The sequence below is a fragment of the Neomonachus schauinslandi genome, chromosome 8, assembly GCF_002201575.2.
Source record: "Neomonachus schauinslandi chromosome 8, ASM220157v2, whole genome shotgun sequence".
NCBI lineage: Eukaryota > Metazoa > Chordata > Mammalia > Carnivora > Phocidae > Neomonachus > Neomonachus schauinslandi.
In genome coordinates, this window is record NC_058410.1 from 99,236,940 (window position 1) to 99,252,150 (window position 15,211).

The 15,211-nt window shown below is 38.2% G+C and overlaps 1 protein-coding gene across 1 annotated transcript in view; it reads left to right on the top strand.

The window, feature by feature from the left end:
* PKHD1 (PKHD1 ciliary IPT domain containing fibrocystin/polyductin) overlaps nucleotides 1-15,211 on the top strand; it is a 451,815-nt gene that overhangs the window by 402,369 nt on the left and 34,235 nt on the right. Inside the window, exons 60-62 of the mRNA XM_021691934.1 lie at nucleotides 1,241-2,255; nucleotides 12,551-12,686; nucleotides 13,841-13,928. Coding sequence (XP_021547609.1) covers nucleotides 1,241-2,255; nucleotides 12,551-12,686; nucleotides 13,841-13,928 — 1,239 coding nt within the window. The remainder of the gene's footprint in view (nucleotides 1-1,240; nucleotides 2,256-12,550; nucleotides 12,687-13,840; nucleotides 13,929-15,211) is intronic.

Here is a 15,211-nt window from a genome sequence, read left to right on the forward strand (position 1 = left end):
ATTTCCTTTCTTCTATTTACTATGGATTTGCTTTGCTTGTTTTCTAAATTTGTAAGGCAGAACCTTAAGTTATTACTTTTAGACAGTTCTTCTTTTGTAGTATAAGCACTTAACATTATAACTTTGCTTCAAAACACTGTTTTCACTGCATCTAACAAATTTTGACATGCTAGAATTTCATTATTATTCACCTTGAAGTATTTTATAATTTTCCTCATAATTTTGACTATTGTTCTTATTATAGTTGAGGCACAAGTAAACCATGTGTCCACTCCCAAAGCAAGATTTTGGTAATTAAGTTTATTGATGTTGTAGACCGTGTTGGCACAGATTTCTAAGCATATCATATGGAAGGAAGGATATAGGAAGAGGCTAGATCATGCCCAAATGTAGTAATTTTATTTTTTGGTTCCAATCCAGAGGCTAATTTGATGACCTTTCACTTAAAGGCAAATTAAAATATCTTGAAAACAGTACAAGATACTTTTGTGAATATCAATTTTAAATCAATGGAATTCCGTTTGTTGGAAGTTAAAATATCCCTGTGGATTCAGAACAAGAACTACTTACTGTTCATAGACAGGAGGATTAGGAATAGTAGGAATAATGGATAATGCTGTTTCTCGAAATTCTTGTTTAGCCCCAATCATCCTCAACTTGGGCTCTATTTAATGGCAATACTCCACAAATTGCTATTTTCTTCTTTTCTTCTTCTTGTATTTTGTTTTTACTCTCCATGTTTAGAGAAAAGAGAGAATGAGATAATTACATAGTCTGACATCCAAACTCTTTCACATCCTTTCACAGTATATCTCTTCAATTTTAATACACCTCCATAAATTCTCCGTTCCAACCCCCTTAAAGTACCTCCTTTTTCATTGACTTGATTATTATTACCTCCTTCTCCCCTATCCTTTTTCCATTATGGAGGCCTGAGTGATTATTCCTTTTCCTTAATTATTTGACTTATTTAAATCTTTTTTCACTTAGCTAAAGTCCATTATTACCTTTAAATAATATGTATTTTGTAACATGTACATTTATGTTATTAATAGCTATTATTTAATATATGTATCCTTTCACATTTTACCCAGACTTCTTTGCATACTCAGTATCTAGCACACTTAAAAGTTCAATAAGTGTTTCATAAGGTTACAGATGATAATAAGAATGGTGGATTGCAAATCATCTTTGAGAGATTGTGGTTTATATATATCACTTACTTTCTTTTATTTTATAGGTACATTTAGGGAAGAACAGAAATGCACATACCGAGCCCTGATACGAGGCTACATCTGCAAACAGACTGACCAAGCAATCTTAATTCTTGACAATGCTGTTGCCACTTGGGCAATGAGGAAGTTATATCCAGTTGTATCTGTTACTCGTGGTTTTGTTGACACCTTTAGTAGTGTAAATGCCAACACTCCCTGTTCTACTTCAGCGCCTGTATCTACTTTCTATTCAATTTTACCCACCAGAGAAATCACCAAGGTCTGCTTTGTGGATCAGCCTCCCCAAGTGTTGCGTTTTTTTCTATTGGGGAACAAAAGTACCTCTAAGCTTCTTTTGGCTATATTCTACCATGAACTTCAGAGCCCCCATGTTTTCATAGGGGAAAGTTTCATTCCACCCATTCTGGTTCAATCGACTTCCTCATTGCTAGATGAGTCTATTGGTTCTAACTATTTCAGCATCTTGGATAACCTCTTGTATGTTGTCCTACAAGGACAGGAGCCCATTGAAATACGCTCAGGGGTCTCCATTCATTTGGCTTTCACTGTGATGTTTTCAGTCCTAGAAAAAGGCTGGGAAATCATCATCCTTGAAAAACTAACTGACTTCTTGCTGGTTAGCCAAGACCAAATCAGACTTATTCATGAGGTGCCTGGCAATGAAGCAACCTTAAAGGCCATTGCTGATAATAAAGCAAAGAGAAAGCTCAATTGCCCAACTGTGACTTGTGCCAGTCATTACAAATTTGGTCAACGTAGACCTCTCATGATGGAAATGAGCTCATATAGGGTCCCACCACCAACCACTACGGAAACTATCTCAAAAGTGATAGTCATTGAAATTGGTGATCCACCAACAATAAGGAGCCCTGGACTGATTTCATATTTATCAAGTAACAAATTACAGAATTTGGCTCACCAGATTATCACTGCTCAACAGACTGGAGTACTGGAGAATGTTCTGAATATGACTATTGGGGCCTTACTGGTAACTCAGTCAAAGGGAGTCACTGGCTATGGGTAAGTACTAATTATAAGAACATCTAAACAAGGGCTGATTTCTTGGGTGCATATTGCAAATGTCAGTTGACTTCCATTGAATCACACAACCTGTCTGTTTCTTAAGATAAGAATAAAAACTTAGTCACTTATAGACTTAAATTATTAATTTTAAAATTTTTTAATTAAATCTATATTCTTCACGACTATTCTATATCTTGGGTGGTTGAAGATGTTATATTTTGGTACCTTAAAGTGAAAAGCATATAGGAAGAAATTTTTCCAAAGCAGTTTGTTTTCAGTTCATTTGTTCATTCTTTTATTCATGTGATAAATTTAAGTAGTAGGTTTTGCTAAGGTGAAACATATATGATCTTTGCCTTAAGGGACAGAAACCCTACATATCACAATTCCAATGAGCTGCAAGCTAAAAAATGAGTACTGAGGAGGATGAGAATAATTCTTCCCACCTGGGGAAGGGACTTATGTTTAAGAAAATTTTGGAGGGATGACTAGGAATTTACTAGGGTAATGCAATGACTCTGATTGGGTTTTATTTAGCTTAGGATTATAAAGCCCTGAAGAAGATGCCTTTGTCAAATTGTATGAGGCAGGAGTATCCCTGTTGCCAACTATGTTTATGGCATAGACCTGTGTAAGATCTGTAACATCTTTTGTGCTATGTTATTCTGACTGTAAATGCTTATTTTTTATTTTGGAGTCCTTCACCAGATTTCTGTTCAATAGACATTTCAGAATTAAATTTACCTGAATGTTTTTCTGAGCTTAGTAAATGGAGAAGCATGAGAAGTACACAATAAGGAAGGCAAGTGTAAATTACTCTCAATTTTATAGATTGTGTTAGCCAATTGACCAGCCCAAGTTCATCTAAGGTTATCTCTCAGAAGGTCCAGACTGTAAGTCCCAAGCTCCAATTTTTAGCAGATGCAAAAGAACCAAAAATGATAGCCCAGACTGTGAGACAAGATGAACTTGTTGCAATGTTTAAGAAACATATATAAAACCAACCATCTCATAAATGAACACTGCTGGTTATAGAGGGCTAAAGGTGGGCAACATAGATATTCCTTATAAACTTATCACCACTACTGGAAAATAAGCTCAAACCCATGCACATTTTCAGTTGATACTGGGTCCCTGAAATAGGTAAAATTATTTAGATTCTGAGATATATTATTCAATGAGATTTTAGGACATTTACATTCTTTCAGATTATTCTGATGTTACTGCTTTTTCATCTTATTTGTGGTGGTACTAACAAAGAAACAATTGATATTTGAGGGATATTAGTTACATCCATGTACCATCTTCAGTGGATATGGGATTTGCTATAAAATAAGAGTAAAAACAAAAAGAGACGCCTTCACATAGTTAGGCATATTTAACTAATACATTGATTGCCTTTTTAAACACAGAGCAATATATCCAAATGAAAGCTTAGCCAGTGTTTTTGTATCATATTTTACCTGAATTACAATGTAGATAGGTGTTCCTTTTCCTGAGTACATTAATATGTATGGGAGATATGAAAAGAAAACTCAAACTGTTTTTTTCTCCCCCCAATCTTGTTGATTTGAAGGGCTTTAGGAATTGTTATCTTATAATTAAAAAGAACTCTTAGTGACACAATTGCTCAGAATCTATTAAATCTTGGATATTTTTACCAGCCACCAAACTGTACCATGTTATGTCATTATGCTATAATGCATGGTAATATAAGAACCAAGAACCTGAAAAAAAAATGGTGCCAATGCAGCTTACCTTATATTTAAATATCTTTTCCCTTTAGCCCAATTTCATTTAGATCCCACTGAGTTCTTATAAATATATTATATGTATGGCTGACTAGAGAGAAAAAGGGCCAATCCATTGCTAAATTTTATTTAGATTTTACAGTACTGAACTTTTCTAATAGGTCATCATTCCCAAATAATTGATTTTGTGTTACGTATAAAAAGAGACTCCGTGAATATTTAGCCTTTAACTAGAAGGAGAGAAGAGTCAAAGAATAGAAGCAATGGAGGTGTAGCAGAGGAAGCCCAGCAAAGAGAGTGAATCCAGCACCAGTTTAGGTACACACACATATCTGTGGGGGATATCATTCCATTATGAAGAGGCGAGACAGTTTCAGAGAAGAGATCATCTTTATGGCCCACCATCCATCATAGCCATCATGTTTTCACTTTTGACTCAGATATTTCTGATTTAATACCGAACATGTATATTATAGCATCGATTTTTCTGTTGGGATGTGTTCTATTCCCCCATCTCTCTCTGTCCTTTAGTATTTTAAGAGAGATTTCAAACATAAGGCAAAAAGCAAATCTTCTGAAGATAAGGAAAAGCTGCTTAAGTATATCTGAATAAATCTATGCAGAATGAGAAATGCCTTGTCCTAAGGGATTGAATGAAAATTAGCAAGGTGTCCCAAGGTCCAAAGAATTGCACAATATGCTAAACAACCCTGGAACCTTGTGCAGGCCTCTGGCCAGCTCTGTTTCTTTCAACCTTGATCAGTGTCACTTGGGACTTCCATTGAACTTACTGGAGAGCCATTGACAAGCTAATGAACTGACCTTGACACAGCAGAATCAGCCCAGGGACGCAGGCCTTTCAGTGAAAAACACCAAGGATGTTCCTGAGAGGTTCATGATTGTTAATTTAATGGGTTTGCATGCATTTCAACAAACTGAGGCCATATTGGGCATTTACTTTTTAAGGAAAGTACTACCAGCTTTCAAAAAGCTACTAACTTCTTTTTTGGGGGGTAGAAATGGAGTTCTTTTTACTTTTTAATTAAATAATACACAGTGAATTGGCCTCTCCTGGTCTTTATCCTCTTCTAGAGACATCTGGATTTAAATTCTGTCTGCTAGGCTAAGTCAATTCCATGAACCTGTTTTCCATCTTCCAAAACTTCATTGACTTCTGTTGTCAATACTTCTTTCCTCTCCTGCCTTCTTTGTCTTTGTTAGTTTACCCCATTTATGCCAAATGGTTTATACCCTTTTTATTTATTTTTATTCTTTTAATTTCAGTGGAGTAGGGGACACAGAGATAAACATAAGTTCAATCTGCCCTTTTTTTTTTAAAGATTTTATTTATTTATTTGAGAGAGAGAATGAGATAGAGAGAGAGAGAGCATGAGATGGGGGAGGGTCAGAGGGAGAAGCAGACTCTCTGCCGAGCAGGGAGCCCGATGCGGGACTTGATCCTGGGACTCCAGGATCACGACCTGAGCCGAAGGCAGTCGCTTAACCAACTGAGCCACCCAGGCGCCCATCAATCTGCCCTTTTTAAACTGGGCATTCTCCACAGGAGTCTTATTTTTATATTCTGTCTTTTATCTGGAATCCTGGCAGGACACATTTTATATTGCTTACCTTTCTTTCAGTAGGAACTTGATTTTTGCTCTCTTAAATTTTTTTCCTTCCTTTCTCCTCTTCTCTCTCCCTTTCCCCTGCTTCATTACAAACAAAATTTTTTTAAACACCTTTAAATAATATTCTTTGTCATACAGTAAAATTAAATATCTCTGTTTCTTTTATGGATGTTTAAATACTGAAATGCCAAAGCTATTTGTAGTTGTCAAAATTTCTAAAATGGCCTCCCAAAGATGTGCTGCCCTATTCCCAGGAATCCATGAATATGGTCAGATAGCATTTCATTAAATACAGTATGATATGTGGCACCACTGGCCCAAAGATAGAATATCCAAGATTATCAAGGTGGGCCCAAATAATAACATGAGCCCTTAAAAGAAGAGAGCTTTCTCCTTCTCTGGCAGAAGAGGAAGACTGAGAGATTCAAGGTGTGAGATGGACTTGAAGTATCCACTGTTTTTAAGATGGAAGGGACCACATGGAAAAAAAGCAGGTGGAATAAATCAAGAATGGACCTTGGCTGACAGCCAGTGAGGAAACATGGACCTCCATTCTATAGCCACAAAGAAATAAATTCCATGAATTTAGAAGTTTAGAAGTGGATTCTTCCTGAGAGCCTACAGCAGTAAACCCAGCCAAGCCTGTCTGACTCTTAACCCACAACCCAAAGATAATAAATTTGTATTATTTTAAGCCACTAAGTTTGTGGTAATTTGTTACACAGCAATAAAAATCTAATATGCTATCTCAAATAAAGTTCTCTGTTAATGACATTGCCAGGATCCTTGGCTACTGAAAACTGTTCTAGTGAGGGTGAGCCAGACACTGTAGGAGTGTCTGTGTGTTCTTGAGCCCATCACCTTAATATCTTTTTAAGTTCCCTTACTCTGTGTAAATAGCACCTTACAAGCTGACTTGGAATAGAGAGGAGAACTAGCTGAGACCATTGGTGAGACTAACGGACTATTGACACTCAGTCTCATTTAGCATATTCTCTTGTATAACCTCTCCATACCCCCAGGCACCTGCTCTCTAGGAAACAGCTGTTGGGAGTAAACAAGAATAGAATCTTCTGTCAACATGGGAGGACATTCTTCCCAAGACTGGCAGAATGTTCATTCTGGAAGAGATTTCTGTAGTGCCAGCTTGTCTCTTTCCTCCTTCATGGCAAAACCACTGATCTACCACTGAAGAATGTTTCTGTGCTATTTCCTCTTTTTGCTACAATACAAATTTGCTGCTTTGTTGAGTTAGGTGAATGGCAAAATTGTCATGAGGGTATTTCATATATCTGGCTTTGTGGGGAAAATGAGATGCTCTGCATAGGCAAACTCTCCATTTAATTAAAAATTGTTCCTTTTATCACTACATTTTTAAAAGCATTCATCTCTTAACTCCCCCCCCCAAAAAAACCCAAAAACGTATTATCCAGCCTTATTAAACTGGAAATAATGTAGACCATTCACATTTTTGTTGATATTTCATAGTCATTAAAATTATCATTTATTTCACAATCCTGTTTCTGCAGTGATACCCTTAGGGACCATTGTTCTTACACTAAATGGCTCCAGATGACTAAATCCTTGATACTACTTCTGCAGGTTAAGTTTTTCTGCTATTTTCCTTTTTTAAGTAGGATGTAAAGTGTAATCCATTGCTGCAGCTGACATATCTGCATCCAGCAGATCCCCAATCATATTCGTATGTAGTTCTAACTCCAAAATTGAACCCTGCTACCTTAAAATCGAGTAATTAAGATCTCTGTGTATGGATGGTGAAGTTGTAGGTAAATATAATAAGGATTCATAAAAGCTTACATTTCAACGTCTTTTATTTCCCAAACATTAATTGAACAGCTATTATGTCCAAAAAATTATATGGCTCAGATGAAAATCTAGAGATTTAAAAATTAATGAATAGGTAAAACAATTCACAACTACTTAACAAGAATATATTATATTAAATCTAATTCTATATATAATTATAAAGAAACTAATTTGATATGAACCTGCTTCATCATTAGTCCAGTTTTTCAAAAAATTAACTTTAGTTGTATTAACTTTAGTATATTTTTATCTTTATAATAATTATTAGGTCAACACTGCAACTTACTCTTATATTCCCAAGGGAGCCTAAGCACAGTGTCATGCACAATAAATGATCATTAAATATTTGTTGCAAACAGTGAAATATAACCTGTTTGGCCTCTGTACTATTCTGATACTCCTGTGGAACCAATATCCTGTATTGAATCTCTTTCATCAACTAAATCTTGGATCTTGTTTTCCCGGCCACGCTATGACTGCTACAACACCCTAATGCAAACAGGACATTTTGAATAGTTTGGGTGTGATCTGAAAGAATGTATTCAGAGTTTCCATTATCCCAGATAAGACAGTCATGATGAAGTTTTTATAAAATATTATTTTAAGTGAGTTTCCATCAGAAATACTTAGGTTTTCACCCTTGAGTTGACCTTGTTGGAAGATGTGCCATGTTTATTCTCTGCCTTCATATACTCCTGGCACACTGCAACCTACACCTAGGGTGACTCAAGTCTCAATTCAAAATGAATAATTTCAAAGAACCACAGAGTTTAGTAATAAGTATTGGAGCATAACAGTAAGCATACCAAATGAGGAGTATACCAGAACTTGCAGTTGGCCAGGCCAATATAAGTAGTGGCTTTCCAGAGGCAGGTAGAGACCTAAGAGCAGAGGAAGTACATGGTGGGTACTGATTTGTCGCTGTGTTACTACAGTAACATGTGTTGGGTACTTACAGTGTCTCAGGTTTGGAAGCACTTTGTCGTAGTGCCAGAAGGAAACTGTCTGATCACAAAGACATTTCTTCCCTCTTCTCTCCCTAGGAGTTGACAGCAGCTAAAGGCATCTGGCTAAGTTTAATAGGGAGCATAAAGACTGGAAAATATAAATAAAAATGGTGTGTGTGTGTACTCTGATAGCCAGGAAATCATTTTGGCCTTACAAAGTATATGAAGGGAGGGAGGAGGTACTATGTTCCCGAGGGACAGAGGTCATGGTGTTTTATTTATCTTTGCACATCTCACAGTGCCTAGAACAACATTTGTCCATAGTAGAAGGGTTAACGTGTTCGTTAGACTGAGTTGACTAGAGAGCTTACTTTCTTCTCCCAGGGTACAGAATCTTGCAAACTTCTTTGGAATTCAAATCCCCTGATGGCACATAGAGATTCTGCCCTATCTAGCCTCGTTAAAACAGGACTGATTGAAAATGCAGGACACCTGAAACATTGAATCAAAACATGGGGCACTTTTATAGGAACCTGACTTAGTAACTTTGAGGAGGCGAAGGTTGAAGAAGGAACAAGGAAGTCTCTCTAATGCCCCTACCTTCAGCCCACCTCCCATAGGTCTTGCCCAGAGCCAGCTTTCAGTAGGATTTATTTCTTTGTTTGCTAGGTTTGCCATGCAAATAGAAATAATCCTCTCCTCTACAGAGTAAGCGTTTTGGGATCTGGCAGATTGAAAAGCAAGAGTTGGAGTGAATACTGGTGATCTCTGAACTGGGAAAATGTCCGTATTCTCTTGATCTTTTTTTTTCTTTCTTTTTTTTTTTAGCTTGTACTTAAGCATTGAAGGGAGAAAAAAAAATTCTTTCACATACCTGACTGGGTATTGGAAGCTGTTAAATAGTGGTTAAAACTGGGAGGATTGGAGGGAACTTTCCTCCCCCATTTTTTAAAGTTTGGCTGTAGGTCCTTCTGCCTGCAGGCTACAGTCACATTAGCAGTTGGAAATTGGATAACGACAGCACAATGACAAATCCAGGTTGCTTGCAATAAGTTGCTAATCCCTTTGCTTTAATATCGGAGCAGCGTATAATGATGTTTGGACATCACTCCAGTTTACTGACGACCCCACTGGGGCCAGCAATAGAACCTTACAACTGTCTAACAAGGCATCAGGTGACTCCCGTCGTCACAGCAACGGAGACTGGAATCTAATCTTCCCTCCATCCCTTCTAGCACCCAATAACGCCTAGATTATATAAGTGGCCCACCATTGCTTGGTAACTTGAATCAATTAACGTTAATTCGCACAATGCTATGATGTATTGTGATCACTTTCATTTCAGGGAAGGGGGAGAAATTGCTATAAGTCACCTAAAATGAGGTTGTCTGTGGTGCTGAGGTATTAATTGGGTGTCCATATTAAATGCAAAAGGAGCCCCATCGTGAAAGGAAAGTGGATGAGTGACTCTCTTGGCTGCTATTGACCTATCAGAAGAAGAGAATGCCCTTTTCCTTTGCTTTTATCTATTACAGTTTTCCCTATTGCGTGTCAAGTTGATGTATTATAAAAAATTCATTTGGTGACCTTTCACCCCCTTAGCAGATTAAACAATTTCACTTCGATGGCATCATTAACAGGACCCTGCATTTAATGATGATTTCTCTAAAAGGCCACGGAGATTCGATTTTAAGCTAACAGATTTATTGCACTATTATAACATATCGTAAAAAACTGTACCACCTACGGTCAGGTTTTAGGATAGAAACTGCTTAAGAGTTTATGTGGAGCTTAAAGTGGTATTACCTTGGGATATGCTGTAGCAGCAAGTCTCTGACCTCCAGTGAGATGCTGTTTACATTTAATAAGAGATGTTTGCTCACAATAAACTTTAAAGTGTGTCAGGGACGGGCCTTTCAGCGGGTTTTCAGGCAGTTGGCTCCCATCTCTTCGTCTCTACACGTCAGTGTACTTATGTCAGGATCTCCGCTGGCGTCTTTTGGCTTCCTTAACCCCATTGCTAGCCTGCCCCCCATCCCACATCGGAAAGCATTTAAGAAGTGAGTTAGGGGAGAAATAGGATCCGTAAGCAATGTTAGAATTTTCCAGTAACCTGGGCCCCATGGAAGGATAGAATTAATAGCATGGGTTTTAAAAATCTGATTTAAATTGTTCCCCTTAAAAAAAAAAGAAGGAACCTTACCCACTCAGGCTAAGCAAACTGATAAATGATCATTAGGCTGCTGTATGCTGAATTCCCAGTGAGTGATTCTAGCACAGAGGTCAGGGCCTTAGCCGATAGATGACCAAAGGCGATTCTTAGGACCACATATTCCCAACCTGTCTCCATTTCCCAGGATTCTCAGGGGAGAGAGAAAGTGCTTCCTACAGAAACTTCAAAGTCTGTGATCCACTGCATTTGCTCTTCCCCTCTTTCCTCTTTTTAGGACTAATTGTCATCTTTGCCTGATATACACCTTCCATGTTAAATGAATATTTCATCCTTTTCTCCTTAGAGGAGAGAGGGAAAAAAACAGTTGGGGAATAAAGTAGTTGACTTACAAGCATTTAACAGGGACAGGGTAGGCTACTTCCTCTTCTTCTTCTTCTTTTTTTTTTTTTAAGCAAAACCTTATTAGAACTGACCTAAGCTGTTTTGAGAATAAGTCAACAACGGATGCTCTATCCTAGGGTAATACATGTGATATATATCTGTATATCTCCATGTAATTGCTAAAAATCTATTGCATGACTGCAACATATGATTTACAGTAGGCTTAATAGGACAACAGATATATAATCTATAATGTCCTTTTTTAAATTTTATTTTATTATGTTATACTAATCACCATACGTTACATCATTAGTTTTTTTTTTTTTTTAAAGATTTTATTTATTTACTTGACAGAGAGAGAGACAGCGAGAGCAGGAACACAAGCAGGGGAAGTGGGAGAGGGAGAAGCAGGCTTCCTGCCCAGCAGGGAGCCCGATGTGGCCAGGACCCTGGGACCATGACCTGAGCCGAAGGCAGACGCTTAACGACTGAGCCACCCAGGCACCCCATCATTAGTTTTTGATGTAGTGTTCCATGATTCATTGTAATGCCCTTTTAATAAAGCTATGTTGGTCATCAAAAACACCAAAACTTTGGGAAAAAGATGTTTTGAGGTATCATGAACTGCAGAACCATTTTGTTTTATGTTTGTTGTATTTTATTGCTAAGTCACATCAGCAATTAATGTGCTTGAAAGAGGTGAAAAACAATATAGCTTATTGGTTAACTGCTCTAGACCTTGATCATACACTTAACCATTTGTGAGACCTTTGGCAAGTTACTTAAGGCCTTTGGGGTTTCAGTTTCTTCAAGTTTAACTAGAAGTACCTACATCACCATGTCATTTTAAAGATTCAATGGGTTTATATGTGAAAAGCTTAGAATAGTGCCAAGCACACAGTAAGTGCTCAGCATATATAAATTTTAGGTTCTTATTCTCCCTAAAGCCTTCATTCAATTAAAATAGATTAATCAATTAATTCCACCGTTATCGAGCCTATTTAGTGCAAGCACACTGTGGAGAATGTAAATATGGAAGGGTTGTTGTGAGGATTACCTGCGCAATTCTATGTAAAACAGTGTTGTTGCCGGAGCTTGCTGTCGGGCGTCTCTTCCAATTCTTTTCAGTGACATCATCTTAGTACCACGGAATCAGCCATTGTCGAAGTCTTTATACCGTAAAAATTGGAAAACACCACAAATCAGAACCTTTTGGGGGAGAGCTGACTTACGAGCAGACTAGTGAACATATCTATCTGTACCTTCTAAATATTTTAGTCTGATTAGGCATTCTTGGGGCTGATATTAATGAACAGTGATAAAAATCTAAGTTCATAATTTGTGCTTCTTTCCACCCCTCCCACACACCCAGTCCATCCATTTCCAATGCTAAGCAAACGTAAAAAATAAACATTTAATGATTCTTTGGCTATAAGGTCATATTTTCTATATACTGCATTATGAAATTTCTAGAAACAACAGCAAATGAAAATATTTTCACTGGTAATAATGCATTTTAGAAATCGTTCCTGCCATGATATCTGTAACGTTATGGATGTATTCTGTTTTTGTCAACACGTGCCAGAAATACAAGCAGTTTTAAAACTGGGGACTTGATATATATTCGGCCCTACGCTCTCTCGGTCCTGGTCCAGCCTTCAGACGGAGAAGTGGGAAAAGAACTTAGAGTACAACCATGGCTCGTTTTTCTGGATAAGCAGGTAACTGGTTCATGGGGAGCAGTCTCTCTTTAGAGCTGGGAATGTGTCGTGTCCGGCACACATCACGCATTTACCGAGTGGCCCCCGTGTGCTGTCGGCACAGACTTTGTCGTTCCTTTGAGTGAAGGAACCTCACAGCTGGCTTCCTTCCACTTTCTGTGAGTGCCCAGAATTTGATCAAGAGTAAAAATAAAAGCCTGATGCTTTTCCTCCCCAAGCAAATCCTTGAAGCAGGTCTCTCGCATCTTCTGGAAATCTGGCCTTCCCAAAGAAGTCATTTCATATGCTAATGAAAGAATGTCTGCTATCACATCTGCATTACAGTTTTATGTTATTGTAAATGATTTCTCTTATATGTGGTTAAGTAAATCTTCAACAAAGGCGTCTGTGCTTAATTCTGATTTTAGTGTCCATGCCCTCTGATTCTATTTTATCTTTTCTATATTTACTCAAGTCACGGGGGGGGGAAGGAAGGGAAATATGGTAGTTAAATCAGCTTTCTACTCTTTATTGTAGAAATGCACCCCTGACACGTTTGCATGGGGAGGAAGCCTGTGAGATTGAGGTCCACACTTGGAAACCTGTCCCTTTGGAGGTCATCTGGCACTCAGTCAGCTGAGTCCTGCTTCTTTCTCTCAGTCTTGCCTTCCTTGTTAATCTTCAACACGTACTGCCACTCTCCTCTTCTGTAAACTTAGCTTTCCTTTCTCTTCTTCACCAACCTGCCCCAACCTCTCCTGCAATAATCTCCACTCTCTTTTCTTGATAAGCTTATTTTGATATATTCTTTTTTTTTTAAAGATTTTATTTATTTATTTGACAGAGAGGGACACAGCGAGAGAGGGAACACAAGCAGGGAGAGTGGGAGAGGGAGAAGCAGGCTCCCCGCAGAGCAGGGAGCCCGATGCAGGACTCGATCCCAGGACCGTGGGATCATGACCTGAGCTGAAGGCAGTCGCTTAACCAGCTGAGCCACCCAGGCGCCCTATTTTGATATATTCTTAACACAAGAAAGAAAATATTCATCACTTTCCTTCCTTTGCCTGTCTCTACTGAGTTGTGATTTTGTCTGAATTCTTTTCTGTTTTAGATAACTTCACAAAATTCTCTTCTCAATGCAACTCCCCCGCCACCCTGTTTTTTTCTATTTCTAGAATAGGAGAATAGAGTCCTTGGGGCCCCCCTCAGAGCCTTGGACCATTTCTGTTTCCCTGGAAGGGACATCGGATTCAGTGCTGAAAGGTAGGTACCTGTGACATTCAGACACCTGTTACTACTACATCTGCAAGAAAATGTTTGCAGCCATTAGAATTCATAGCAAGGTCGGTAATACTCAGCATCTTGGGTAATTTGGAAGAAATCTCCTTTATCCCCAGTCTACAGTGCCATATCTGTGAAAAGCAAGATTAGACTGGCAGTAAATATTTAAGGAGCCACCTCCTCTTCTCCCCTTGCATGATGGAGGAGCATTTTTGTCATAACCATATCCTCAATATGTCGTAAGAAAAAGGGCGTGTCCTCCAAGACAAATGATTCTGGTACAGTATCATGGACTGGCCCAGGGAGCAAGTTGCAGATATGATGTGGTTCCTTTTTTTTTTTTTTTTTTTAAGATTTATTTATTTATTTGAGAGAGAGAGAGATTGAGCAGGAACGCGAGGGGAGGGGCAGTGGGAGAAGGAGAGAGAATCCAAGCCGACTCCCTGCTGAGTGCAGAGCCCACACAGGGCTTGATCTCAGGACCCTGAGAATCGAAATGAAAAGTCGGGTGATTAACCAATTGAGCCACCCAGGCGCCCCTATGATGTGGTTTCTATGGGGAAATAGAAACACTTTCAGTGTTATGAAGAAAAAATACAATGGCAAATGCAATGGCAAATGCAAAGCACCTGGTCCAGAGCAGGCCCTCAGAGTTTACTTTCCCCTCTCCACCTTTCTTTGTCCTCTGTTGCCTTTCTGTTCAGTCCTATACCACTGCTAGCTTCATTTACTTCCCTGAAGTTGTGCATATAAAAATAAAAAAAACAAAAAAAAAACATTGTATTCTTTGCTTCTATGAGTTTGACTATTTTAGATACTACGTGTAAGTGGAATGGTACAGTATTTGTCCTTCTGTGACTGGCTTATTTCACTTAGCATCATGTCCTTAAGATTCACCTACGTTGTTGCATATTTTTGAGTTTTCTTTGTTTAAGACTGAATAGTATGCCATTGTATGCATATATTGCATTTTTTAAATCCATTCATCTGTTGATGAACATTTAGATTTTTTCCATATCTTAGCTAGTATGAATAGCACTGCAATGAACATGGGGGTTTGGATACCTCTTTGAGATCCTGATTTCAATTCTTTTGGATAAATACCCAGAAGTGGGCTTGCTGGATCATATGGTAATTCTATTTCTATTTTTGTGTAGGAACTCCATACTGTTTCCCATAGTGGCTGCACCATTTTGCATTCCCATCAACAGTGTATAAGAGTTCCAGTTTCTCCACATCTTCACCAACACTTTCTTTTTTTTTTA